At 49.6% G+C, this 25,045-nt stretch overlaps 8 protein-coding genes; 4 read left to right on the plus strand and 4 right to left on the minus strand.

Moving 5' to 3' along the window:
* Positions 1–2,136: 2,136 nt before the first annotated feature.
* Positions 2,137–3,174, plus strand: FFUJ_13392 (related to CDP diacylglycerol-inositol 3-phosphatidyltransferase; the record flags this gene model as incomplete). XM_023576072.1 has 3 exons in its annotated part: positions 2,137–2,299; positions 2,358–2,734; positions 2,785–3,174. The coding sequence occupies 3 exons, from the start codon at positions 2,137–2,139 to the stop codon at positions 3,172–3,174; spliced, it is 930 nt and encodes a 309-aa protein (XP_023429279.1).
* Positions 3,175–6,131: 2,957 nt separating this feature from the next.
* FFUJ_13393 (uncharacterized protein) lies at positions 6,132–7,115 on the plus strand (the record flags this gene model as incomplete). The annotated part of the gene is made up of 1 exon (XM_023576074.1): positions 6,132–7,115. The coding sequence occupies one exon, from the start codon at positions 6,132–6,134 to the stop codon at positions 7,113–7,115; it is 984 nt and encodes a 327-aa protein (XP_023429280.1).
* Positions 7,116–7,969: 854 nt separating this feature from the next.
* On the minus strand, positions 7,970–10,187 carry FFUJ_13394 (uncharacterized protein; the record flags this gene model as incomplete). XM_023576075.1 has 4 exons in its annotated part: positions 7,970–8,424; positions 8,475–9,534; positions 9,585–10,040; positions 10,110–10,187. The coding sequence occupies 4 exons, from the start codon at positions 10,185–10,187 to the stop codon at positions 7,970–7,972; spliced, it is 2,049 nt and encodes a 682-aa protein (XP_023429281.1).
* Positions 10,188–11,894: 1,707 nt separating this feature from the next.
* FFUJ_13395 (probable RNA splicing factor Pad-1) lies at positions 11,895–13,743 on the minus strand (the record flags this gene model as incomplete). XM_023576076.1 has 4 exons in its annotated part: positions 11,895–12,153; positions 12,202–12,675; positions 12,722–13,030; positions 13,085–13,743. The coding sequence occupies 4 exons, from the start codon at positions 13,741–13,743 to the stop codon at positions 11,895–11,897; spliced, it is 1,701 nt and encodes a 566-aa protein (XP_023429282.1).
* A 563-nt stretch (positions 13,744–14,306) lies between these two features.
* FFUJ_13396 (related to fatty acid hydroxylase) lies at positions 14,307–15,510 on the minus strand (the record flags this gene model as incomplete). XM_023576077.1 has 2 exons in its annotated part: positions 14,307–14,700; positions 14,753–15,510. 2 exons carry the CDS (start codon positions 15,508–15,510, stop codon positions 14,307–14,309), a joined length of 1,152 nt encoding a protein of 383 aa, XP_023429283.1.
* Positions 15,511–17,446: 1,936 nt separating this feature from the next.
* Positions 17,447–20,006, plus strand: FFUJ_13397 (probable heterokaryon incompatibility Het-C protein; the record flags this gene model as incomplete). XM_023576078.1 has 5 exons in its annotated part: positions 17,447–17,563; positions 17,621–17,648; positions 17,705–17,865; positions 17,926–19,178; positions 19,229–20,006. The coding sequence occupies 5 exons, from the start codon at positions 17,447–17,449 to the stop codon at positions 20,004–20,006; spliced, it is 2,337 nt and encodes a 778-aa protein (XP_023429284.1).
* Positions 20,007–20,530: 524 nt separating this feature from the next.
* On the minus strand, positions 20,531–22,519 carry FFUJ_13398 (related to protein phosphatase 2c; the record flags this gene model as incomplete). Its single annotated transcript, XM_023576079.1, has 1 exon — positions 20,531–22,519. The coding sequence occupies one exon, from the start codon at positions 22,517–22,519 to the stop codon at positions 20,531–20,533; it is 1,989 nt and encodes a 662-aa protein (XP_023429285.1).
* Positions 22,520–23,508: 989 nt separating this feature from the next.
* Positions 23,509–24,986, plus strand: FFUJ_13399 (uncharacterized protein; the record flags this gene model as incomplete). XM_023576080.1 has 2 exons in its annotated part: positions 23,509–24,337; positions 24,391–24,986. The coding sequence occupies 2 exons, from the start codon at positions 23,509–23,511 to the stop codon at positions 24,984–24,986; spliced, it is 1,425 nt and encodes a 474-aa protein (XP_023429286.1).
* Positions 24,987–25,045: the final 59 nt, after the last annotated feature.

Raw genomic sequence — 25,045 nt, forward strand, 5'->3', positions numbered from 1 at the left:
CAAAACAAGGGTCCCATCTGCGTGCCGCACTACTGTACGGTACATACTGCCTGGTGTCTCGGCTATGCCGTGAGTCCCTCCACTCTCCGGAACTCCCGAATATCTATCACAGTCGGGAAAACCTAATGCAACAGATGGAGGACTGTTCTGGAAATTGCTCTTGACACGATTACCGGTTTCTGCTAAGCTACGCCTGTCGCTAGCTCCCTTGAGTCTATTTAGAATTTTCAGACCTCTGGCGTGTCTGCAGCTCGTAAAACCACCAACCGACTGATATTCGTCGTTTTTTATACCAGTGAGAAGCGACAATTGACAACTCGGGAACACTTCAGTTGCCGACTACCGCCTTTGTCAACGTGCAGTTGAAAGTCCCGCAAACTAATGAGTCTAGTCGACCGCCACAATCAGACTGATTGCATGGCTCACAGAGTCAAGCAATTCAATACTGCTTGGCGCGCGACTACCACAGTTCTAGCCAAAGCTACGAAGAAATATATCCAGACGGGACGGGAAGTGGGAGTCGTTCCGAAGCGAGGCGCGTTGGGGCTCCAAGTCAGAGAGACCCTAGATATCATAAAAGTGTTTGCTTTGGAGTTTGGAAACGAGTTGGAGATTTGGACTGAGCCGTCGAAGTGTCATTGTGCATATTGGTGTGAATTGTGACCAAGGTCACGGTCCTAGGGATACTCGGGATTAGTCGCTCATATAGTATCATGATTGCTCAGCCACTGACAACAATAGTCTGCCCCAGTCGAACTCTGTTGAAGCGAGGCTGTCGACGCAGCTGAATCGACGGTTCCACCGGTAGAGTTGCAGTCTTGAGTCTGCGGGGTGTTTGAGGGTTTGAACAAAGCGCGAGGTATTCGACTCGCGGGTTTAAGGCCACGGTTTTACTCATCAACTTATAGTGCCATGTGTTGACTCGCATTCATGAATAAGGTTGCGGGGTCCGTACGACAATGTCTGCAACTGAATGAGTTCTTAATAGTCTAATGCTCTCACCGCGCATATATCTTGATCTCAGTAACGATTGCTGTGGCTTAAGGTGTCATGATAGCCGGGTTCACGGTGATCAAGAACCAACTGTCATTACAAGGGATCATAAGGAGTCAAAGAAAAAGCACTAAATACATATATTGTGCTGGGACTTGAAGGCTCTTGAAGCTCAATTTTATCTATACAAACCACGACCGCGGCAATCATAGGGGCCGTGATCTGAATATTTTGCCGCTAATGCATTTAATCCATGTTAGAGTGATCACCACTCTATCTGTTCTGGCATTATTACCAGTGCGACGGACGTCTCGACTACGCATGTTAGCCGGATATAACTCGATGTCTCGATGAGACAACTGAAGTCATGACATGACATGGAAAAACATATGTTGTCTCTGCAAGCCGAGGTCGCGTTCACAATCAATACGACTGGCAACCTTGGATCTCGAGACTTTCATGAGCAAATCATACGTCTTGATAGTGAGATGATGAGTTGTTCATCATTGGCAAATATCCATCCAAGAAATTGACCTTGAAAGTGGAGTAAGCGCCCTCTTTCTAAGCTGACAATTTGCCATGAGCGGATATCAATTTCAGGGGATCAATCTGCGACTGGTGCAAATTTGGAGCTCTCCGCCAGTGGAAAGCGGGCAAATCAGCACACCAAGCCGCTGAATTTACACACGGCCAAGCTCTAAACATGTCCGAGACTACCGAAAAACCACCCCCTGTTGTTCGCTTGGCGGGAGCATCTCATGGAAAGGGAGCCTCTAACCTAAGCTTACCTTGCCTTCCGCTGTTCGTCATCACCCATTGACTTCCTCCGCTCGACTCAATTCGAGTTTTTGGAGCTTCTTCCTAGATTCTATTTTTCTTCCTTCACATCCACTCCTTCTGACATCCTTCACGAGTCTCTTTTGTTAGCCTCTCACGAAACGCGACAAACCCTAGTACCTATAAATTCTCTTTGGCCTCTTCGATAGCTTCAACAGCGCCGAGTAATCCCTGCCCCTTTCGCAGATTCTGTCCGTTATCTCGACCCAAACTCCGCCGCTGCATGATAAGCCACACCACCTTGATAATCACGACAACTCGAAGCTTCACCTTCAACATACAATAAAACGAAACCTCATTAACACCATGAGCCCACAAACCCGACGACAGGCCGCAAAGGCCCAAAACCCTTCCTCTGATTCCGAGCCTGAAGTCAGATCCAACGGTAACGGGTCTGCCAACGGCGTCGCGGATGCTTCGGACGATGCCCCTCGCGAGAACATCTTCCTTTTCATCCCCAACATTATTGGTATGATAAGGAAAAATCATTCTCCAAATCAAGTCAAGGCTTGCTAACGATTGCTCAGGCTACGCGCGCATCGTCCTTGCTATCGCGTCACTCTACTACATGCCCCTCCATCCTCGTACTTGCTCGTTTCTCTACAGCGTCTCATGTCTCCTCGATGCTCTCGATGGCTACGCCGCGCGTATCTACGAACAGTCCACTCGCTTTGGCGCTGTTCTTGATATGGTCACAGATCGCTGTACTACAGCCTGTCTTATTGTCTTTCTCTCCTCCGCCTTCCCTCGATGGGCCATTGTTTTCCAGGGCTTGATTGCTCTTGACCTTGCCAGCCATTACATGCATATGTATGCTACCCTTGTTGTCTCAGGCACCAACGCCAGCCACAAAAGCATTGACGAGAGCAAGAACTGGCTATTGCGCCTCTACTACACCAACAAGGTATGCATCTTTAAACATTGGCACCTGTGTCATATACTGATTGCGTCTAGAATGTCCTTTTTGCCCTTTGCGCCCTCAACGAGCTCTTCTTCATCGCTCTCTACCTCCTGTGCTTCTCGTCTCCTCTTGTCTCGCCCTACCTCATCAAGCCCATCCAGACTGTCGGTGCTGAGCTTCAGGCTGGTGCTCAAGTCAACACTTCGATCCTCGCCCAGATTTTCCCCGACCCCTTCAGCCCTGCTGCTCTCGAGCTTGCACGTGCGAACAAGATGGATTCTACAGTACCTTGGATAATTGCCGGGGTTAGCTTTCCATTTATGTTCCTCAAGCAGTTCATCAACTGCGTTCAGCTTTACAATGCCAGCTTGGGCCTCGCCGAGATCGATCTCAAGACTCGCCGAGAGCAGGGTCTCCCTCGTCCCAAGCCCAAGCAAGCTTAAATTCAACATGCTTTCTTCTAATGGTGTCTTTGAAATTCGATGATAGCTCGATAGGATAGGACGACCATTTTGCTAAACTATACGAAAACTAGCAGATTCTGCTAGCTACCTTTTTTTGTGACTGAGAAAGCAGCTTGTTTCAAGTTGTGTCTTCAGCCTGTTTCGACATGCTCTGTCTTGCCAGGGAGCAATCAAGTAGGGATATTGGAGGGGAAGGACTGTGGGTTTTCCCCTTACTGCATGACGCGGCGTATGAGGTGTGGTTTTTAAAGACTCTGACTCCGGAGGGGATGAGACTTATTACTGGGTAAAAGTATTGGAAGAAGCGGCGTCCTCGAAAGCAGTTGGAGGGATATCATGGACTGCTGGAGGAGATAATCGTGGGAATCTTTTTGAAACCTTTTTTTCATGGAATCTAGCGGGTGCGGTTAAACCTCGTTATACACTTTTCTTTTTATTCATGGTGGCCTCTTCCTTTTGTTCTTACTTTTGGCCTATACTTTGTTAATAGTAGACGATGTCGATACACTCGCTGGAACTGAATAAGATTCACAACATAATTCTTGAAAAGAAGACTCACGCATTAAGTTGTTCCATTTCTTTGAAGACTACTGGTCATGTGGTTCCGAAGGTCAAGGGACACTTATACGAGAAATCACTAGGATTAACCAGGGGGGTGGCCATCAATCGTCTCAATTAACCTTATCTTGATGACTCTAGTCCAAGTTCATGCATGAGAGCCTAAACTCTGGAGGGAATGGGCTGATAATGCATTCCTTTATCACTTTGCAATAACCAGGTCCCGTCATCTCAGTTCAAATTCTTCACCAACGTTCACTCTGGAAGCTTTTACATTTCTACCACCAGCTTGGGGACTTCAGCACAGCCTTCCTGAGCAGTACTTGATTGAACAGTACTTGATAGTCCCAGAGCTTCTTATCAGAACAGAAAACTAGAGTTTCCGTGGTATCATAAAGGTTGGGGGTTAGCCACTGAATGCCTTCTGAACGCCGGAGTAATAGGTCTCTTGGTAGCTTCTTTTTAATTTCATTTCACTGATCTGTGCTCTTTGGCAGATCTTTCACGGCTTATTGATGCTTGATAACTGCCAGCGTTAGCACCAACGTGGTGGACAAGCGGACATTCGGACTGCTGCTCCGGGCTCACCAGCGTGCGTTGTCGTAGTATGTGAAGTTGTGTTGGCGTGTCAAGAAGCTTTATTCGGTAGAGTGTCTTTCAGACTGGAAAAGAAACGAATTCAAACACGAAAAGACGCATTGCTATAGCCTTGAACACCATTTTGATAACATGAGAAGCGCAGGCACCTCGTATACTTGTTGCTCAAAGATTTGACTGCCTGGAGATCTCTACGTCTAGCTGTCACAGAGGTGCATAGAGTTGCACTGGGCCCGGGAAGCTGAAAGCCTGGGGTCCATATTTTAAATGTATTCGAGATCAACTGAGAAAGTCATAGTAGTGGAAGATAAGCAATAGTCTCGACGGATTGAAATAGAAAGATAGCGCAGATTCTAGTGCAGATATTGGCTCAACCACAATCAGCAGTTGAGTCTCTGTGGAAATATACATCAAGATTTGTACATCTAAGTTGGATTGACACCTGGACTTGAAAAGAAGAGAGAATATCGCAGTTTTCTGACAAGACAAGGTAACTAGTTGTTGGCCCGCATGGATGATTGCTGTGATCTAGTGTGTTATTTAAGTGCGCATTTGCGCAAAACATTGAAATATCCGCAATGTGTCAATTGCTGCAAAGGGGAATATGTTTAGCAGACAAAATTATATTTGAAAACTATACAGCAGGTGATTACTTACAAAAGATACACTTGTATTTGCAATGCCATGCCAATCCTACTGGCATTGTCATACAAGGTTGAACCGGCGAGGCTCAGTATGGCACGAGGCGTCCATGTGCAGGAGGGTTCGTCAAATGTTCAACGCCAGGGATAACCCCGCAAGAGGGACAATATGTACACGTATTTGGATTGGTCTGAACTGCATGTAAGAAGCCTCTTGAAAGCTAGATCGGGGAGATTGCAGGTCACTCAGGCACCACAAGCAAGGCTCTTAATACACTAACAAGAGGTTATATTATAATAAGCCGGGAGTATAGTTGAAATATTTGCTAATTGTTTAGGCTTTCCCAAGCATGAGATAAAGGATGCCTCAGGACTTGATTGCCATTATAATATGCCTTATAATTTCGAACTGATCATTCTGTGCCAAACTATCAAGTTAGTTTTTGCAAGGGTCCAACCTGTCATTGACAGTCTGTCAGTCTGTCAGTCTGTCAGTCTGTCAGATCGACCTTAGGCAGATCCAGCAGCATGGAACGACCTTAAGATCCACCATGACAGGGCTGAGCCACGTCAAAAAGACTTGCGATTGGCCAGCTGTCGGTTTGTAAGTGGATTGTGTGTTGTGCATACAGTGGGGTGGAGACTGCGCCCAGGGGCTGTACAGGGGTCACATGAGAATGCCTTGTCCCCTGGTGGCGGCCCAGAAGGCGAACCACACACATACATACATAATCAATGCTGTGACGATGGAGAAACCGCCTTCAAGGCAGTGCAGGGGCAATGGAAATGAACAAACACTATGGATGGTGATAGTTAGATTTGCATTGAGCGACAACGTTTATTCTGCCTTGTGTTATTGAACATCGACATGCATCATGGCCAATATAAAGAGTTGCCATGGGCACCCCAGATTGCCTACGTACCTGGGTACTATTATCAATCAATACGAACAAGGCAAATCACCACCACCACCACCACCACCGAACAACAAGTTTATTTGAAGCCATTCACATCATTGAACTCACCTTACTTACTTTGTGAACAAGCTTCCATCTTACAACAAAGAACACGCGTGACTCACAGCCTCAGCTCAAACCTTCAACCTTCAACCCAAACACTTATAAAATCACCTTCGGCAACATGCCCCACGCAGCTTCACCTTCATCGCCCAAAATGTTCAGCCGCATCAAGGATAAGTTCTCAACCAAGAAGTCCTCCACCGACGAGAATCACACTCATCTCAACATGGGCAACTCAAACTCAAACACCAAGAACAACAACCCCTTCCTGGACGTTCCCGAGGAGGCTCCTCCTGCTTATGAGTCCTCCCAAAGGACCGCTCCTCTCCTCGATGTTCCTCAGCGTGGAGCTTCACCGGCTCCTAGCATGGCAAGCATCACCAGTGCCGAGGATAAATATGCATTCCTATCTACTTTCGATACCATCTTTGTCATCGACGACTCTGGATCCATGGCTGGTCGATCGTGGAGGGAGGTTCGAGAGGCCCTGAGCACTATCGCCCCGATCTGTACTTCTCACGACCCTGACGGCATTGACGTCTACTTCCTGAACCATCGATCACCAGCCGCCGGAACTGGAGTTCAGGCACCCGGTGGATATTTCCAGATCCGTGACTCCAACCAGGTCCAACGTCTGTTCGAGTCCGTCCGTCCCCGAGGAGCAACACCAACGGGCTCTCGTCTTCACAGCATTCTCAAGCCCTACGTCGCCCATCTCTCCCGTCGTGCGGCCAACCTTGACTCGACCAAGCCGGTCAACATCATCGTAATCACCGACGGATGCCCCACGGACGACCCAGAGGGCATCATCGTTCACCACGCCAGGAAGCTTGATCAGATCGAGGCTCCTCCTCATCAAGTTGGCATCCAGTTCTTCCAGGTTGGCAACGAGCTTGGTGCTACCAAGGCTCTGCGTGAGCTCGACGATGACCTTGCTGACCAGGGCATTCGCGATATGGTTGATACAGCAACCTGGAATTCCACTACTTCGGACAATAGTAAGGCTTTGACCGCAGATGGGATTCTCAAGGTTGTTCTTGGTGCTGTTGTGCGACGCCTGGATCGCAAGTCTACGCGTAGCTCTCCTCAGGGTCGTCGTCACTAAACATTCACTTTGTAATGGCTCCTTCTTTTCGGGGTCGCAATTTCTTTCCTCTATTGTACTATTATTATGGTGGTGGTATTCTGCTTTTTCTTGATACCAGGAGTTTGGGGCTTCCTATAGACTAGACAAGATGGATCTCACAGGCCAACAGGACTGGAATGACTCTCACGAGAACACCAGATCACAGTTAGTTTCGCTAGTTTAATGCGTCAAAATCAATTATTATCCCTAAAATCAATCGCATCTACATCTTTTTGCTTGAATGTATCTGCCTCGTTTCTTCTTTGAGACCGCAACAATTCCCATGACTGATCGTAAACCCAGTAGTAGTTGCTTTTGCCCCCCCGACGATTGATTGCATCTTCAACCACCAGAAACCCCCTTGTACCTATTTTCCCCACGATGGAAAAGAAAATGCAAAGAAACAACACCGTCTTCGGGGTATAGATCTCGGTTATCTCCAGAAGGGGTTATGAGTTGCGATATGAGGATGCCTATATCCTACCGTGAAGTGAAGTGAACCCGATGCCGTTGTGCATGCAGAAAAATGCGCATTAAAAAAAAAAGTAAGCAAATCTCCCTAAAATCAAGTAGTTACTAAACGCCCGTGATCGCCTGGTTTTCATGGATGACCGTCTCTAAGTCGTGCTGATAGGTAGAATGTGTCTTCCCCTTCTAGATAGTCACAGCATCGTGGCTGTGTGTAATCATTGTCAACAGTAGTGTGACAGTATGGTACAGTGGTAGTGTTCACCGTACTCGAAAGAACCTCGGTGATTCTCTAGACCCAGAGGTCTTTTACCCTCACGTTAATCGCACAGATCAACAACAATGAGAGGTCAACTGTGATGCATTTATCGCATGCATACAACATCAGCCATACAAACTGAGTGAGCAGAGATATTTGAACCGGTGTCATTGCGGCAGGTCACAACAGGCGTGGTGACGAGAGCAATTCGCCAATGCTCAGCCTGAAGCTCGTGAGGATCAGAGTCGGGCCAGATAGGGAACATGGACTGGTGCGAGAATCGGCTCCCGATCTCAGGGAAGCGGAAGTCAAATGTCAGTCGACTGCTGAGAATGCGGCTAGACAGAGCCCAGGCACCAGATGAGACCTTCTCGAGCTCGCTGTAGGTAGTCTCAGGGTCGGCGGTGGGGTTTAGGAGTGGCTCGACCATGTGAAGGATGACGTCTGAGATCTCCCGGCAACGGACCTTGCTGAACTCTTCGAAGCTGGACAGCTTGAGTATAGTGTCCACAATTGTTGCCTGCCGGTCAAGGATGTGCTGTCGACGGACGGCGGTCTGGCCTGCAACATCTGTTAGTCGATCACTTTGATTGTCCGGGCTGGTGTCTTACCTTGGGTTCTCTCAAGATCCTTCTCAACTTCAGCGAGGCCGTAGGTAGCATCGGTCTCGGCACCTATCCAAGCCCGAGGAACCCAAACTCGGTTGACAATGTAATCAATGATGACGCGGGTTACAAGGCAAGACTTGGAACTTCTGTCCTTGAGGTGAAAGTCAAGGTAGGAGATGGCCTCTGTCTCTGAGAGGGGGTGGTAAGTAGCCAAGAGAACGGGCCAGAGACGGGTGCTAGAAAGATCCATAGGGTTGACGAAAGTCGGCTTGTCAGCATAGACGTCGACGAAGAGGCGGACAGTCGTGTAAAGTTCCGTCAGCTGGTCATGCCAGGCCCCAATGGTCATTTCAGTGATGTGGATAGGGGGACCGGGGAAAGATGGACGAGTAGTCAGCGCGCCAGGAGGGCCGGCGAAATCAGGAGCTTGGACAGGATCGCGGAAGCGACTGTACTTGTTGCGGTTGTGAGAAGGGGTAGGAGGGTAAAACTCCCGGCGCTGCTGGCCGAATCCGCCATTGCTCGGGGCAGACGGTCCCTTGTCAGGTTGCCCGTAGGATTGAGGATAAAATTCAGGTGCATTGGGACGATAGGTACCGTTGCTGAAACCACGGCGGGCGACACTTCGACCAAACATGGACTGAGGTCCAGCACCGTTTGGGGGAGGGACTGGGTAGCGAGGTTGGCTCTGAACAAGAGTAGGAGGAGCCCACTGGTTGAACCGGCGCTCACTCGGAGCAGCAGAGCCTGGACGAGAAGGAGGAGGCACAATGTGAGAGCCAAAGCGCGTGGGCAGATTGGGTGGACGACTATTCTGCAATGCAGAGGAGGGGCGCTGAGACTGAAGAGCGCCGTCACTGATACCAGCAGCCTTGTTGGGAGAGTCCACGCTATTAGGACGCAGAGACATGATAGACTTCTGCGTGGCGTTTCTATCAGGGCATGCCTCAGCGATGGTCTCAAGAGCGCGTGCCACGGAGTCAGGACTGGAGTTGCTCATGGGCAACGTGGATCGGCCAGCATTGGACTGGTTCTCTATGTGCTTGATAGAGTTTTCAAGATGCTAAATACGTTCGTCAGTTTTGTTAGAGTGATATAGAACAAACTGCACACCTTGACCAGCTCATCGTGAATGACACTCGATATGGTACCCTTAGAACCACCATCGAGGACTTTCGCCTTGAGAGACTTCAACTCATCCATGTACTTCTCAAGATGACCCTTGAGTTTGGCGGCTTCGGCCTCCGCTTCTTGGCGCTTGCCCTTCTCATCCGCCAGCTCGGTACGAAGGTTACCCAGGTTGTGACTCTGGTCATCAGCCTCTGCCTTGGCAAGGTTGGCCTCGATACTCATTCGCGCGATGGCCTTATCCGTGTCCTCTTGATCGAGAGTCAAGTTCATAAGTGCATCAACAAGCTGACTCGTCTCTGAGCTGATGATTTGCCCGACTTCTTGCAGCTTTGTGATAATCTCGTTGGATTCCTTGGAGGAAACACCAGGCATGCGGCGAAGAGATGTCTGGATCTTGACAAGTATCTCTTGTGACATGCGAGCCTTTTCAAAGGCAGGCTGTGAGGCGATGTCAGTGGTTGACCCGGGGATGCTGCGACAAAATAATCAAGAGATTCGTTGACTTACGTGGTTGTTGGTCATCTGCTTGATCCTCTCGGATCGAGCAGCTCCCGCGAGCGGTGTCGAGAAGTTGATACTCAACATGGTGTTCGTGTTGGAGGGTTTGGTATCACGACTCCCAATGCTGGAAGACCACTTTGACGAGGGTTGACTCGGCGCGAAGTGACTGTCTGTAGAAGAGGATGTTTTGTATTCGTGTGTCATCATCGACAAAGCAAACTTGCTCGAGTATTGGAGAGTAGGAAAAGCGCGATGCTCGGTAAGGGAACAATAGAAATGAAAATAGGAATGTGTGGAGGCCAAGTGATGAGTGCACTTTACTAAGGAGGCTAAAGTGTAGGAGAGAGGCTGAAAAAACAAGCCCGAGCCAAACTTTTTTGCTTGATATTCGTCCTGTGTTTGGCACACTCCGGGATGAATCCTTTCTTGTTTGCCAAGCGAGAAATCAAGACTGAAGGGGGGCTCGGGGGTAATAGATGAAAGATATCAGCTTGCTCTCACGTAAATATCACCAAAGATCTTCTATTTTGCGATCGTAGGTGAATCCAGAAGCTACTGAATCAGAAATAGAGAGAGAGAGAGAACCATAGAGGTCCTAAAACATATCCTCCTAAAAAGTTCCCTTTCAAGGCGACTGACTCCTCGGTTGCCTGGCACTGACACTGACACTGACACTGACACTGGCACTGGCACTGTCAGTCACCAGCAGCTCAGGAAACCGGGCTCGGCCTGACTGAACAAGGCTGGGGATTAGGAGCCTTGCTAAGAGTGATCCATAGGACAATTCAAAGAGAGTTCTCTAGACACAATAGCACTTGCTACGGTATCTGACTCAAAGGTCAAGAGAAGAGTAGACAATCAGCCAGTTGAGACTCGGAAACAAAGATCGAGACGAACGCTCGTCGAAACAATAGGCGAAGGGATGAGACAGAGTGAGATTGAAACAGGCTGATAATGCACTTCAATTAACACCACGGAGCGCGTCCTCGTCAGATTGAGTTTATGGTTGAAATAGATCGGGAGGTCAAGTTCGCCTTTTTCAACACTACACAATACCTCGAGACCACCGTCAAGACTTACACTAGACCCAAGAGCATGTCTCTTCTCGTCAGGTACTCTGCTTTTGGTGAATCGATATGATCTGTAAATATCAAACAGGGCGCGCCGCGTCCGTTATGAGGCAGGAGATGTAACAATGAGGGCCACTGAACATTATCAGTAAAGCAATGACCATGTTTCATATCTCCCTTACCATTTGTATATCACTGTACATGGTCACAATAAAGATAATAAATCATCACTCTCAAGACATTCTATATTGTAGCAAACTATTCAGATAATAAAGGTGCAAAACTGGGCTGCTGCCCCTTCTCGATTAAAAGGGGAAGACTTCCTAGGGTACAGACATCAGCAAAGGTCCTTGCGACTAAACGAGTGCTGAACCTGGAGTTCGATCATTGGTCCGGATGAGAGAGCGCGTGCGCATCGGGTCCAGATATGGTAGGTCGGGATATGGGGCGGAAACCTGCGACACCGTGATTTGGTTAAAAGGATATGTGATGTTTCGAAACTTGAAAACCTTGATGTGTGAGATGAGAGTCGTAATTTTTTATGGTGGGAGTCATGTTCGAGGATCGTCTTTAGATGACAACGGAGGGAAATCCGGAAAAAGCGGAGACTTCAAGTCTGTTGATCACCAGGAATTCTTAGTGGTGCTCTTCAGCCAGTTGATATGGACTCTGCTAACCTGCGAGAGTCCTAGAGAGCGATGTTGACAAGCCAAATATTAGCTTAGATTGCCCGGGTACGTGAGAACAAACTGCTGTAGACGGCATCTACAACAGGAGACGCGTCGATCATTCGTCCGCCGAAGTATCGGCCATTTAGGCCCTTGATGGCATTCTCGCCTCCCTGGACTTTGTCAAATTTGAGATAGATGTCACCCTTGGAGTTGGGGTCAGCCGAGATGTGAACCACATGTCCATACTTGCTCTCGGCCTCTTGACGAACATCGTCCTCAAGCTCCTTGATCCAATCGGTGCCTTCCTCTCTGCGAAATGTCAGCATTTGTGCAAAATGAAATGGCAGAGACACGTACTCTTCAGGATCAAACATGTTGTGCAACACAACACAGCGACTGGCCATGTTGACATTAACAGGCAATGGCTTCGTCTCTGTCTTGGGTTTAAGCACCTGGCGCTCGTCATGGCCGTTGGTGGCGCTATCATCGGTTCGAGCGAGTTTCCTCATCAATGCATCGCGACTATAGTTGTTAAAGTTCACACCAGCGACGTCGGTGTCATCAAGAGCACTAGCACCTCCAGTCTTCTCGTTGTCTCGACCGCCAGCTCGGTCGAAGGTTGAGGACTGAGGGCCTCGTCCGCCGGAACCAGAGAATGCTGAACCTTGAAAGTTCTGGTTTTGATTCTGTCCGGAAAATCTCTGCAACATGTTGGCAGTACTCTCAGGGGTAAACTTATCGTTTCCGAGTCCGACGCGGATAGGACGTCCAGCTAGATCAAAGCCGTTCATCTTCTCCAGCGCCTCTCGTGCCTGACCAGCATCACGGAACCTGGGAATGTCAGCAATTAGTACAGTAAATGGATAGAAGAACTTACTGGACAAAGCCATAGCCGCGGCTGCGGCCGTTCTCATCTTTCTGGAGTTGAACAAATTCAAGCTCACCAAATGGCTCAAAGACAGCCTGCAAGTCTTGTTCGGTAACGTTGAAGTGGATGTTGCCGACATAAAGGCGGTGGAAAGGGATAGAATTGGGGTGAGGTCCCGAAGCTTCAGGGTTTCGGGCTTGCCGGTTCTTCTCGGCTTCTGTGACTTGTACGATGACAGGAATACCTAAAAGCTTCTGTCCAGTAAGTTGTAGAGCCTGGGTAACGGATTCCTCATTTTTGAACTCGACATAACCAACTCTGCACATTGTTAGTGATCAGACTCTCGAATAGGTTTTGTTTGGCTTGGCTTACCCCTTGGATCTTTGGCTAATACGGTCCTTGACAATTTGAGCCTCATTGACAGGTCCAACCTTCTCAAAGAATTCCTTGAGTTCGCGAGTGCGCAGACGAGCGGCAAGCTGCTGCACAAAAACAGTGCGACGATCCCTTTCGTCCTCGGTAAGCTGGGGGTTGCCTTCTTCACGCTTAGTTTCGCGACGTTCGTCATCACGGCCGCGTCCATAATCGCGGTTTCTTCGGTCGCGGTCTCTGCGATCACGGTGCTCCCGGTCGTCACGGGGGCGGTAATGGCGGTAAGGAGAGCGAGATCGTGAACGTGAACGTCGTCCACCTCTGTAGTAATCACCATCTCTGTTTCGGCGTGATTGACGACGGTCGCTATCGCGGCTGCGGCTTCTCCTCCTACTTTTATGGCTTCCAGCATCGCTTCGAGGCGTTCCTACATCGGGTGTACCCCTACGGCTTCGGTTAGGGCTGTCCCTGCGATCTCGGCGTCGCCCATGATCGCGGTCGCGATGTCGACTTCCGTCTCTATCACGGCCAAGATCGCGTTCCCTGTCCCTCCGTTCAGGCTCATCTCGTGCTCTATCCTCTACAGGGCTCTTAGTCTTCTGTTCAGAGGTATCCTTAGCGGTGGCGTCCAGGAGTGCTTCCACGTCCAAGGTAGCCATGATGTCTGCGTAAGTCTGGGAAAACTCCGATTTAGGGCTCGTTTGTGATTTAGCACCAGGTATGCGTTTGCTTGTGAGTCTCGTCTGTCGGGTGATTTGATAATTATTGTCGTCGGGTGAGAAGTTTTTGGGGGGAGGTTGCCTTGAAAACTCCTGATGGGTCAAGCTTTTGGCTGGACGGAAAGTCCCAATGGCTTGCACGTGACGAGACACGTGGCGATTATAGCAGCCACCACGTCGGCAATGCCGCGAGAGACAGTGAAGCAGAGAAGCAATGGAGAGAAGTAGAAAATATCCAATAAAAGGTTCATTATTAAAATAACTCTGTCCAAGAATAGACCGACCCATTGGGCAAACCAGTCCCAACCATTAAAACTATTTATGAGAATGATTCATCGCCATTAATGTCAGTGACCACCATGTTCGTTACCATCCATAAAATCATGACTGCTCCGTACAACCCAGTGTTCACCGACTACTATGAGAACAAGACAGATATATACTGTGTCCTGGCTTGAATTGGTTCTCCTTGCGCCAGGCAGATTTAGTACATTATTACAGACTTATTTCGTCTTCTTGGTGTTGTAGACCAGCTCAGTGCCAAACACACTGTCCCAGAACTTGCTCGTCACACCGAAACCGAGTTCATAGTCAAGGAAATGGTGAGCAAGATGGTACTTCTTGAGTTCCTTGTACCACAGAGGGAGGTCTTGGTGGTGAAGGAAGTAATGCGTGAGATCGTAGCAGACGTATCCAAAGATACCGCCACAGTAGGCTGCAGTAGCAGCATACCAGTTGTGGAAGAGTACAGCATGTGCAAACCTCCAAAAGGGAGCAGCCAAAGCGGCGAAGAGCGTGGGAGGCATAACAAGACGATACTTGTCCATAGGGAGATAATGATGGATGCCGTGAAGGATGAAATGAAGTGTGATTCCAACACGGTTGTCGGGCAGGTAGCTATAACAGTCAGCGGCAAACTCGGGAGTGAATGAATAATCGGAAAACATACTAGTCAAGATGGAACAGGAAGCGATGCAGGACATATTCAATGATGGTCCAGAAGAACACGCCAAATAGCCAGTAGCCCAAGGTGAAGAGCTGGTTGTCAAAACCTTGAGAAGCAACCCAGGTACCGTACGCAACGCAAGGCAGCCAGACCATAGGAACAACCCACCAGGCGGTTTTGGAGAGAGGCTCAAGGAAGTTACCAAACAGAGGCGCAGACTGGCCTCCCTTGTAGTGGCGAGGGCGATGGACCTGATCAAGATAGAATTCTTTGGAGAAACCACCGAACCAGATCTGAGGGAAGAGGGGTCGGTTCAGGTCGAGGAACTTGTTCTTCTTGTAGTCCAGATTATAGTCTGTATCCTTGCTCAAGTCCTCCGCGCAAGACATTCCGGTTCGGGGGTGGACGGAGCCATTGGCGTCTCCGTTGGCTTCACCATTGGGCAGCTTTGCGTTTCCGTTGCCGTTGGCCTTTCCGTTGGCGTGTCCATTTACAGCCTTTTCAGAGACGAGAAACCCGACAAGGTTCTCATCAAGAATCTCGTAGGCAGAGTCAGAGTGTGTATGAGAATCAGAATCTTTGAGGATCTCTTCGATGTCGCGGCCGGCGTATTCGAGAATATATTCGGGACCGCCAGGATGATCCTCAACAAAATCGGTGATATCGTAGACCTTGTTGCCGATGGTGACATAGCAGGAGTCACCCGAGTTATGCGCTTCCACCTCAGCGCGAGTGAAAGTTGGTAGAGTACGTCCAGGCATTTTGTTGAAGCAGCGGTCGGAACGTACGGGTCGAGGTGAGGATGGGGAGACAAGGCGATCGAAGCAGCGCACAAGCAGAGATGCTCCTTGTCGACAACCAAGGAGGATTGAAAAAGGAGGGAAACTGAAGGAGAGTGAGGGATAGAATGATTGAAACCTTGGGAGGAGGGTTAAGGATTAAGTTTAAAAAAGGTTTATTATCAAATAGTCAAGGGAAAGGGCGGCGTGAGCGGCAAGTCAATGTCGCCGCACAGGGGTCCATCCAGGGGATATTTTTTTTTAATGAGGATCCCCATCCGTGTTAGTAGGCGAGTGGCGCTACAATGGCCATAAAACATGCCACAACATCGGGATGAAAGACCTGATATCAGAGTATTTGCCGGAACGACAAATAAGACAGTGATTGTACTGAAATTAGCGGTGGACGATTGGTCTTTGGACGGTTGAGGTTGAGGAGAATGATCAAGTGCTAGTGATGGTAACATGGTCCCTACCTAATTTCCTGCAATTGACGCCTTGCTGAGCCTGTAATAAATGCTGAAAGTAGATCGAGATTTATTTACACAGTAACAACAATCTGGCATTTTGCCATGGGCATTGCAACATCACATGCAAGACTCAGTATCATCATGCACTGTGAGGTAGGTTTTTATACACTCTCCCTACCTATACATCGTAATCGTAATATTCGTATCTAAATGTCAGCTTTCAGGCACTCAGGTAATGTATATTATTTATCGTTCGCTTATGCTATCTTTCCTATCTAGGTAATTCGGGACCGAAAAGTCTATCGATCAGTCGATCGATGGGCTTACGAGTTCCAATTGTATTTACCTCCTCAGCGGGGACAAGAAATAACCCAGATGTTATTTAGACAACAGCGGAATCTCTGTGATCCGTATGCTCCGATTACAGCATTGTGCTGCCAAGGATTATTTTCCGAAGAAGCCGGATCTCCTTTATTGCCCCGATGAGCTCCACCAAGCAAATCTCAAGCCCGTCTTGACTACTCCGTAACTACCCACTGGTTCTTCCACAGCACAACGTGCTACCCTGAGAATATGATATGAGCGGGCCGTTCAGTATAGGAGAGGGTTATGTCACAGTACTCGAAAGGTAAAGTGTGACGTCTGCAGGGACTCCGTGATGTATGATGTCCTTAGTCGATTTACCCAAATACAGAGATAGATGTAAGTGAGCCCTCTTACCACCCAACAACCTGGAAGTCAGCAATCAACGTCAGCCTACACAGGCCTTGAGGAGCAAGCAGACTTCTTATCCTAAGGTAAGCTTAGGTCTTGTCTCTAGAATGGATTCCATTGTATTGTATTTCAACTTACTGGTAGTATTGAACAGTCCTGGGAATTGAAACGCCAAGACATCCAGTGTACGTATCGTCTGGCTGAGCCTCATCTTCAATTGCCGAGCCACAAGTAGATAGTGGGTTGAGCTTCGCAACCAACTCGAATAGAGTCGAGGTCGAGCTCATCCTTGAGAGGCCTCTCGCCCAACCTTTTGCTACCCAATCTTAGCCTAGGCTTCTGCTTAGCATGTGCCTGAAGCGGAAATCCCATCAGCCCAAGGAGCGCCACGTCCAATGCTAATCAGGAATCACCTTTGGGAGCTGAAAGCTGGAGCCACTTCTTACTCCCCCCTCCCTCTCCCTCCTAGCAACGAACCCCGAGCCCAGCCACAACAAATCCCGTCATCAGTGTGACCTGCTCTAGGGAGGTCGACCAAGGTACCTAGTCTGCATGTCACATTCACTCTCTTCCTCTCTTGGCATATCAAGTTTTTAAACCTCCTCCTGGCCTCTTGCTGCGACCATAATCTTGTCCTTTATCTTGCTACCTATTCCCTCTAGACCTTTTAGACTCTACTCGCATTACGCCCCTTGCTCAATAACCCCGCCATAGGGCTGCATCACTAACTTACCATGCCGTCATTCTCCACGCCGCGGGGTTCGTGGTTACTGCTGATCGCAGTATGCCTCATCCTGCTTCCCGGCAAAGCTGAAGCCTTTGGTGCTGGAAACATTCCTTCAATTGCGCAGGTCAGTATTAGATACTCATCCACCGCCAATTCTCTCCCCTTATTGACATGCGCATAGGTCGAAGGTCACAACTGGCGCCATGGAGGTAAATTACCCCGCTACATCGATCCCGTTACATCGCGTTGCTCACATCGTTTTCAGACATTGAGGATATGCTCGAGACGATCGCCTTCCTTCACGGAAAGAAATGGACCTCTATGCTTATCAAACGTACCTACTTTGGAAATTGGTTACGCGACTATTCCCAGGCCGTTGATATCGGCAGTTTGAAGGGTGTCAATGCCGAGACTATTCGCATTCTTGTATGAGCCGTCACTTTGCGCCTCCAATGAATGACTCTGTGATGTTTACTTGACCGACAGGTTTGGGTTCTCTCCTTCATGGCTCACGGCTATGCCACCGGCGAATTCGAAGTTACCTCGGACCGTCTCGGCGTCTATCGTCCAGAAGAACACATCGACAATCCTCTCGGTTACGGAGATGGAGTTGATGCGCGGACTTTTGATAAACGTTTGCGAGGGCCCGTTGAGAAGATAGAAACCGAAATTGACTCTCGAACTGGTATGAAAAACTATATCGCCAACGAGAATGGAAATTGGGCAACCAGCGCCGCTTATCTGCGATACAGCTTCGCCAGAAGCATCCATTATGGTCGTCTTTACACCAGCGGTTCCAAGAAAGGAAACGAAGATGACCTCTGCGAGGCTTTGAGATGTCTTGGCCAGGCGCTGCACACCATGGAAGACTTCAGTGCCCACAGCAACTACTGTGAGCTTGCCCTTCGAGAGCTTGGCTACCATTCTGTGTTCCCTCACTGCGGTGCGCATACCGAGATTCATCTCCATGGAAAGCGCGTATATCCCCTTGTGACCGGCACATTTGGCGCCGTCGACTTCTTGCATTCCGTCATTGGAGAGGCCTCGGATCACTTCACGCAGTCTGAGGTTGACGAAGTCGATGTTGCACTCAAGAACGCCGAGGGCGCTTCCAATCGATCCGGCGGTGGTGGCGGTGGTGAACGATCCCTGCTTGGAGGTTTCCTTGGAATCAAGTCCAGTCCCTCTGACTTCATCGGCTTGGTCTCAAAGCTTCCCGGTGTCGGTGACGGATTCGCCGCTCAGGCTCGAGACCTGAAGGCCAGCTCTGAAGCTCAAGAACAGCGCAACATGAGCTACCAGCAGACCCGCGGTGACCTCTCTCGTGACAATGCTAACCAGGTGCCCGGCATGAGTCCCGACTTCGATCCTGTTGAGACAGCCCGCAAGATCTATCCTATTCTCGAGTTCCGCGACAAAATTGTCAAGGCCATCAGCCGCGGTATTTCCAAGGTCCCGGGCCTTGAGAAACTTCTTGAGAAGATTAGCGAGACCCTCACTGCCTTCATCTTGGGTCTTCTTGCTCCCTTCATCCGACCTATCATCAACCAGGTCTCAAAGGTTCTGAAGGACGGTTCTTCCGGCGTCATCACGGCCAGTGCTAAATCTCAATATGAGCCTTGGGACAACCCCCAGTGCTCTGATCCCACTCACTCCATGTTATCCAAGGACCATTTCACCAATATCCTGAACTCATGTGCTGGACGTATCGCCGCTACCATTCTCCAGTACACAGTTCCGTAAGCCAACCCCACTGTCCCGCAACAATCATCATAGCTAACCATCCTAGTCGTGTCCTCTATGCTTGGGAAAACACTGGCGTATCTGTCGACGAAGTCGTTAACGATGTCCTGCGTGCTTTCCACCACCCTGCTGCTCGGGACGATCATATCGAGATCCAACGTGACATGTTCAAGACTGTCAAGAAGTGGGCCGACGAGCACCCCCGCCGCCACGAGCTTGCTCATCTTCTCTCCTCCGACTCAGTCAAGAATCATAAGAACCACATTCTTAACCAAGTCCAGGGCAACAGCCGCAGCATCGGTGGTGGCGGCTGCAACCATGGGACATTTGGCGATATGGCTAATGCTGGGCATGGCAAGGTTGCCGGATCCTTGTGGTCTCAAGTCAAGACCCGCGACCTTGACTCAATGGAGGGTAAAGATGGTAATCCTGCTGCAGGCTACCTCTCGAGCTCTCCTGCACCACCAAGCCAGTCTTCGTTTGAATACGGTCAGAACCCCAATTACGCGGCTTCCAACTCGGGACACTCTCAGCAAGGTGGATATGGTGCTCCTCCACCCCAACCTTCATATGGTGGTGGTTATGGAGGACCCCCTCAACCTCAGTACGGAGCTCCCCCGGGTCAATACGGCGCTCCTCCCCCAGGTCAATATGGAGCTCCTCCCCCAGGTCAATACGGCGCTCCTCCTCCTCAACAGTACGGCGGCCTGGGATACGGTGCGCCTCAATATCCTCCGTACGGTCAGCAGGGCTATGGTGGACCGCCTCCTGGCCAGCAGCCTCCTGGATGGGGCCAGTACCCTGGTTCACGACACGGTTACTAGAAGGATCGGATTAAACGCAAGATAAAAAACGTAAGGAAGGAATGATGTATACGACTACGGACTAGGGGATTGGATAAGGAACTTTTAGGGTCAGCCAAGAACAAAGGCTGAGATGAATTGGTAACGGCCGTTTTGATATCCAATACCCAGGGGAGAAGAGGCAGCTGGTTTTTTGTGGCACTAAAGAAAGTTATGTTTCCTTCGTCAATAGCAGCATTATGAAATACCGTACATTCTCGTTCATCTAACGCTGCATATCTACCATCTTGGCTGGGTATCAAAGCGATATAGCCCAAGTGATGCTGCTCCCTGAGCGCACGCTATGTCGCCATCTGTTAATCCTGAGAACTCCTGATCCCATGCAGTACAAATGAGAATAAAAGAAGCTGACATGCCCGAGTTAAAAAATAAAGCAGAATGCTCCATCGTAGGTTCTGGCCCGCGATCCCGCCATTGAAAGACTCTCTCCCACCCCCCCACCGTATATCCAAACGAAAACGTCTTCTCGTGATGATGTAGTGCCACTACCTCTTTCCTCGTCTCGGATCTTGAGCTTCTGCAATGCGTGCGTCGCGAATTTCCTTGGTACCCAAGCTGCCGAGTCCGCCTTCAGATCGACGCTCCCAACCACCTAGACGGACGACTTGGCATGTTGCGTTATCGCCGTCGGAAGAAACTTCAGTGGCGTATTTAACGATGTTTCGAGCTCCATCTTCGGGCGTACGGGCTTCCTTGACAACATCGACAATCTCTTGGTCGCTTAGAGTGCCAGAGATGCCATCAGTCATCAGTACAAGGAATGAATACTGGGCAGGACCCATCTCAACTCGTGTAAGCTCTGGCTCAGCTGAGACTCCAATACGCTTACTCCCCATGTCTCCGAATGCACGACTGTTGGCTAGGCCTGCAATGCGCTCCTCGCCGAAACTATCGCCAGAAACCATTGACCCAGCAGGTGCATAGCGTCGCAGACGGCGGCTTTCGGTAGGTGTACTAGGGTGATGATCGGATGTTAGAGGCTGTGCTAAACCAGTGGCGGTATCGCAAAGAAGGATACGACTGTCGCCAACATGGGCGCATAACAACGTGGACTGGGCGGCTGGGTGCCAAAATGGAGCAGGCGTTGGAGTAGAGATAAGTACTACAGAAGCCGTCGAACCTCCTTTAAAGCGCTCCGGGCCTCCTATACCGTGACCAGAGGGTGTAGATGGGTGACCGAAGACTTCATCGTTATTAACAGGAGTATCAGCACCTTTTGTATCGTTTGGGTCTATCTTTCGAGCTTGGGCAGATACAAAGTCGAGATCGGCACGAAGGAAGGCGTATGTGAGCACTGATTCTATCGTGATCTTGTGACCTTCGCCTGGATTGTCATCTCGCGAGAGAACAAAGTGTTCGGGGTGAAAGCGCCTGAAATAGCCACCGATAGTTTCTCTGTATTCCTTGACCAAGTTTTTCTCCATACGAATCGCCTTGGCCAGGTCTGAAACTGGGGCAGCCGGCGATGCTGCGCTGTGTATGCGCTCCCCATGTACGGGTTTATCGGAAAGGCCGCCATTGCTTGCGCTGGGGACATTCATTTCGCTTTTAACCTCTTCTGGCCCCTTCATGGGCACAGCGTCGAGCGCCTCACGTTTTGTTGAGGGACTCTTGGTCGACTGAATCGGCTGTGATGGACGAACTTGTTTGTGCTTATGATCATGGTGATGGTTATGGATACCCTCACGGCCAGGTTTCCTCTTCCGCAAGCTGCTCTGCAGGCCGAACTCTTCCGAGGCTTTTTCTATATAACCTGGTAGCTCATCCCGGACGAAATCCGCGCATTCGGTTCCACCATGACCATCGAAAACGCCAAAGTAGAATATTTGAGGGTCTCCCCAAGCACTATCCGCCGCTGTAGCTTCCCCTGGTTTCTGCTGTACGCTTCTGGGTGCTCTCTTGGCGAAGGCCGGAAGGCTGATGGTGCCAGCCTGTTCTCGATCTTCATTGTAGGGACGACTTCCTCGATCTGTCGCGACACCAAGATGGTGTTTTGCCCTCCGCATGGGAATGCGTACCACAGTCAAGTCTCGGGTTGACGGGATATAAGGCGGGGCGACAGCGGGGACTGGGCCGGAGCTTGGGGTGTGAGGGGTCGCAGCATCGCGAGGAAGTTTATGGCCAGGCCCACGAGGACGAGAGTCGGGATGGACAGATGATGAAGGGAGATGTGTCACAAAGTAGGTATGGAATCCTTGTGTACCGTATGTTTCAACTGCCAGTGGCGAGGATAACCAAAGCTGCGACCCCGGGCGTGTAAGCCGGGCCTGTCGCGAACTCCCGGTCAATGTCGCGCATGTCGAATAGAACGTCGTAAGCCGGGTATAATCGATATGCCTATTATTTCTTCGTGGCCGCTGTAGCGCGTCTGTATGGGCGAAGCGATTCAAGGTTGTCAACGGTCGGGCTGAGATCTTAAGGAGCTGGATCGCAGGGGTTGCTGTTGAATCGATGGCGCGAGTAAGTTGGGTCATTGTCGATGCTCGACAAAGAAGGTTGTATATAGCTGGCTTTGTCAGTCCTCGGTCATCAGCGTCCCTTGAAGAACTGGAGCGCTGTGCAGGCTACAGTCTGCAATGCCATCGGGCGAGTTGTGGAAAGTTAATAGCGTGAGGGAGCGGATGGTATAGGATTTGGCTGATTCCTGATCGGGTGGAAGGACCAAACGAAGCCGTCGAGTTGTCTGTATGAGAATCAGAGAGCCGTATAATCCAAGCCAATTCAGTAGATGATCTTGTCAGTCTCGGAACAAAACATGACCATGGAAATGAGTGAAGGATAAAGGATCGGGTGTTCAGTTGCTCGTCGGAAAGTGACGATATTGGATATTGACTTCCCAAGTGGAGCCTACCAAAGGTGGTCTCGCACTTAGATAAGATTGCCCAATCAAGTTCCACAAAACACAGGCTTCAGGCGGCACAACGAGAATTTAGCGGGGATTCCATCGGGAGTCAGGGCGGGAATCTTCGTTCAACCGCTAAAACCAACGACTCAGGGAGCTCCGTGGCTGACTCCGTGAAACTTTACAGTCCCAGGCGTATCACTTATAACAGTCCACATAACACCTACAAGGGTAATGAATAAGGGGTATTTGGGGGTATACAAACTGTAAAGATGTATAGCTTTGATGAATAAGTCTCTAGCCGTGATCTTAACTAATTCTTATGTGAATGTCGACGGAAAATACCCGAAGCGAAGGCTTCTGTTGTTTGAAGTGTTTCCCCGGAGTTCGGATTTTAACGTCACAGCGGCGGGGTACGTACTCAGGCTACCTCCCTTTGGACGTCATCCCAACCGGGCAGAGCCCAGGATCTTATCATTTTCACGATGAATAGCACGCTTTAAAGACTTTTTCTTAACTACCTAAACACTATCAACACCCGGCATTCGGCCTTTCAATACTTCAGGCCTCTACACAGGCTAACTGACATCTCCATGTCGACAGAAACCCATCACCTAGCAAATGGGCGAGTCTGGGACTACAACATCCGCCGAGGCGGACGGGCCAGAGGCTTCTAAGAAAGATCTGCCTCCCCTGGTAGAAATCGATCCTGCTGGTGACATTGTCTTGGATGTAACCTTTGAGACTTCCATCAGTACTCTCAACAAAACTCGCAAGGCTGAGCTTGCTGCCAGCAGAAAAGCTGGTACTCAGCCCCCAGATCGCTCATCTTTGAAATCAAAAGTTCGGGTGGCATATCGGGTCAATCTGGGAGCTTTGAAAAAGCACTCAAAGTACTTTTCAAACCTCTTATCGAACTCTCAATTCAGGGAAGCAAAGCTTATCTTGGATACACATGAGAAGCTTGCCCAGCTTAAGATCAAAGTCAACGAGGCAGATCCCGGGGACTTACCCTGGATTCCCATCACCGATGATGATGATGCAACCAAAGCAGCTGGTCGTGAAAATGCCATGGAGGATATTCTAAATATCATACACCAGCGGCCAACAAAGACTTCACGTGGAACCATGTCATACGTAACCACGCTGGCAATCGTTGCTGATCGCTTTGATTGCGTAGCAACTGTTGCTCGGGTTCTGAACACAGACCTCAAGTTTAAATGGCCGCTGACGTCAAACAAACCTCTGCGCAGTGACGATGGACGGCCTACCGAAACAGAACATGTCTTGCGTCAAAAGGTTTTGGTCGCGTGGCTGTTAGGACAACCCATGCGCCTGCAACAGTCAACTCGAGAACTCATCATGCGAGGATCAACTCTCTGGAGCGAGTTTTATGATACTGATGCTGATATGACTGCTGCATGGTGGAATCTGCCTGATGGCTTGGAGGGTAAGTGAAACTCTAAGGCTCGAGGTGCAGATGCAATGCTAATTGTTGTCCAGAGGAGCTCCGACATAGGCGTGAGTGTATCCTCAACACCGTCTCCTCTGTCCAACGGCATTTCCTCGCATTGTTCTCGTCTCGAGAGAGGCAGTGTAAGCTCGGGTATGACTCGAGTGCGGCATGTGACTCTTACCAGCTTGGTCAAATGCTCAAATTTCTGGTGAACAAGAATTTGCTCTTCCTCGTTGACTACAGCCCAGCGTCGCTGAACATGGTTCCTGACACTGCGATGGTCGAGATTGAGGAGCTCCTTTCAACGCTTCAACAGTGCCCGAGTTATCAGATTGACAAGCATCATACGAATTGCGGGTTACGAGTTCGACTGGAACCAATCCTGAGTTATATGCGGTCAATGCTCTCAGCTGGTGTCATCGCGATACCGTATGCCGAGTGGAAAAGGAGGCCGACAGAAATCTCGTGGCTGGCTCTGAGAGAACACGCTGTCGACGACAAAGATAACGCACCCAAAAAGTTTCAGTTTACACGTGCGATTGCCAACGATCAAAGGTTACGCTACGAAGGAGCACTTTATGTAGACAAAATGGCAAAGGCTATGTTCATGGCGGATGAATGGGATTGGACTCCTGAAAATTGATAAGGTAGAACAAGACTTGCTTGTTGCGTGCAACTGGATATAGACCAAGCTAGACTCAT

The sequence above is a fragment of the Fusarium fujikuroi genome, chromosome FFUJ_chr04 (genome assembly GCF_900079805.1).
Source record: "Fusarium fujikuroi IMI 58289 draft genome, chromosome FFUJ_chr04".
Lineage (NCBI taxonomy): Eukaryota > Fungi > Ascomycota > Sordariomycetes > Hypocreales > Nectriaceae > Fusarium > Fusarium fujikuroi.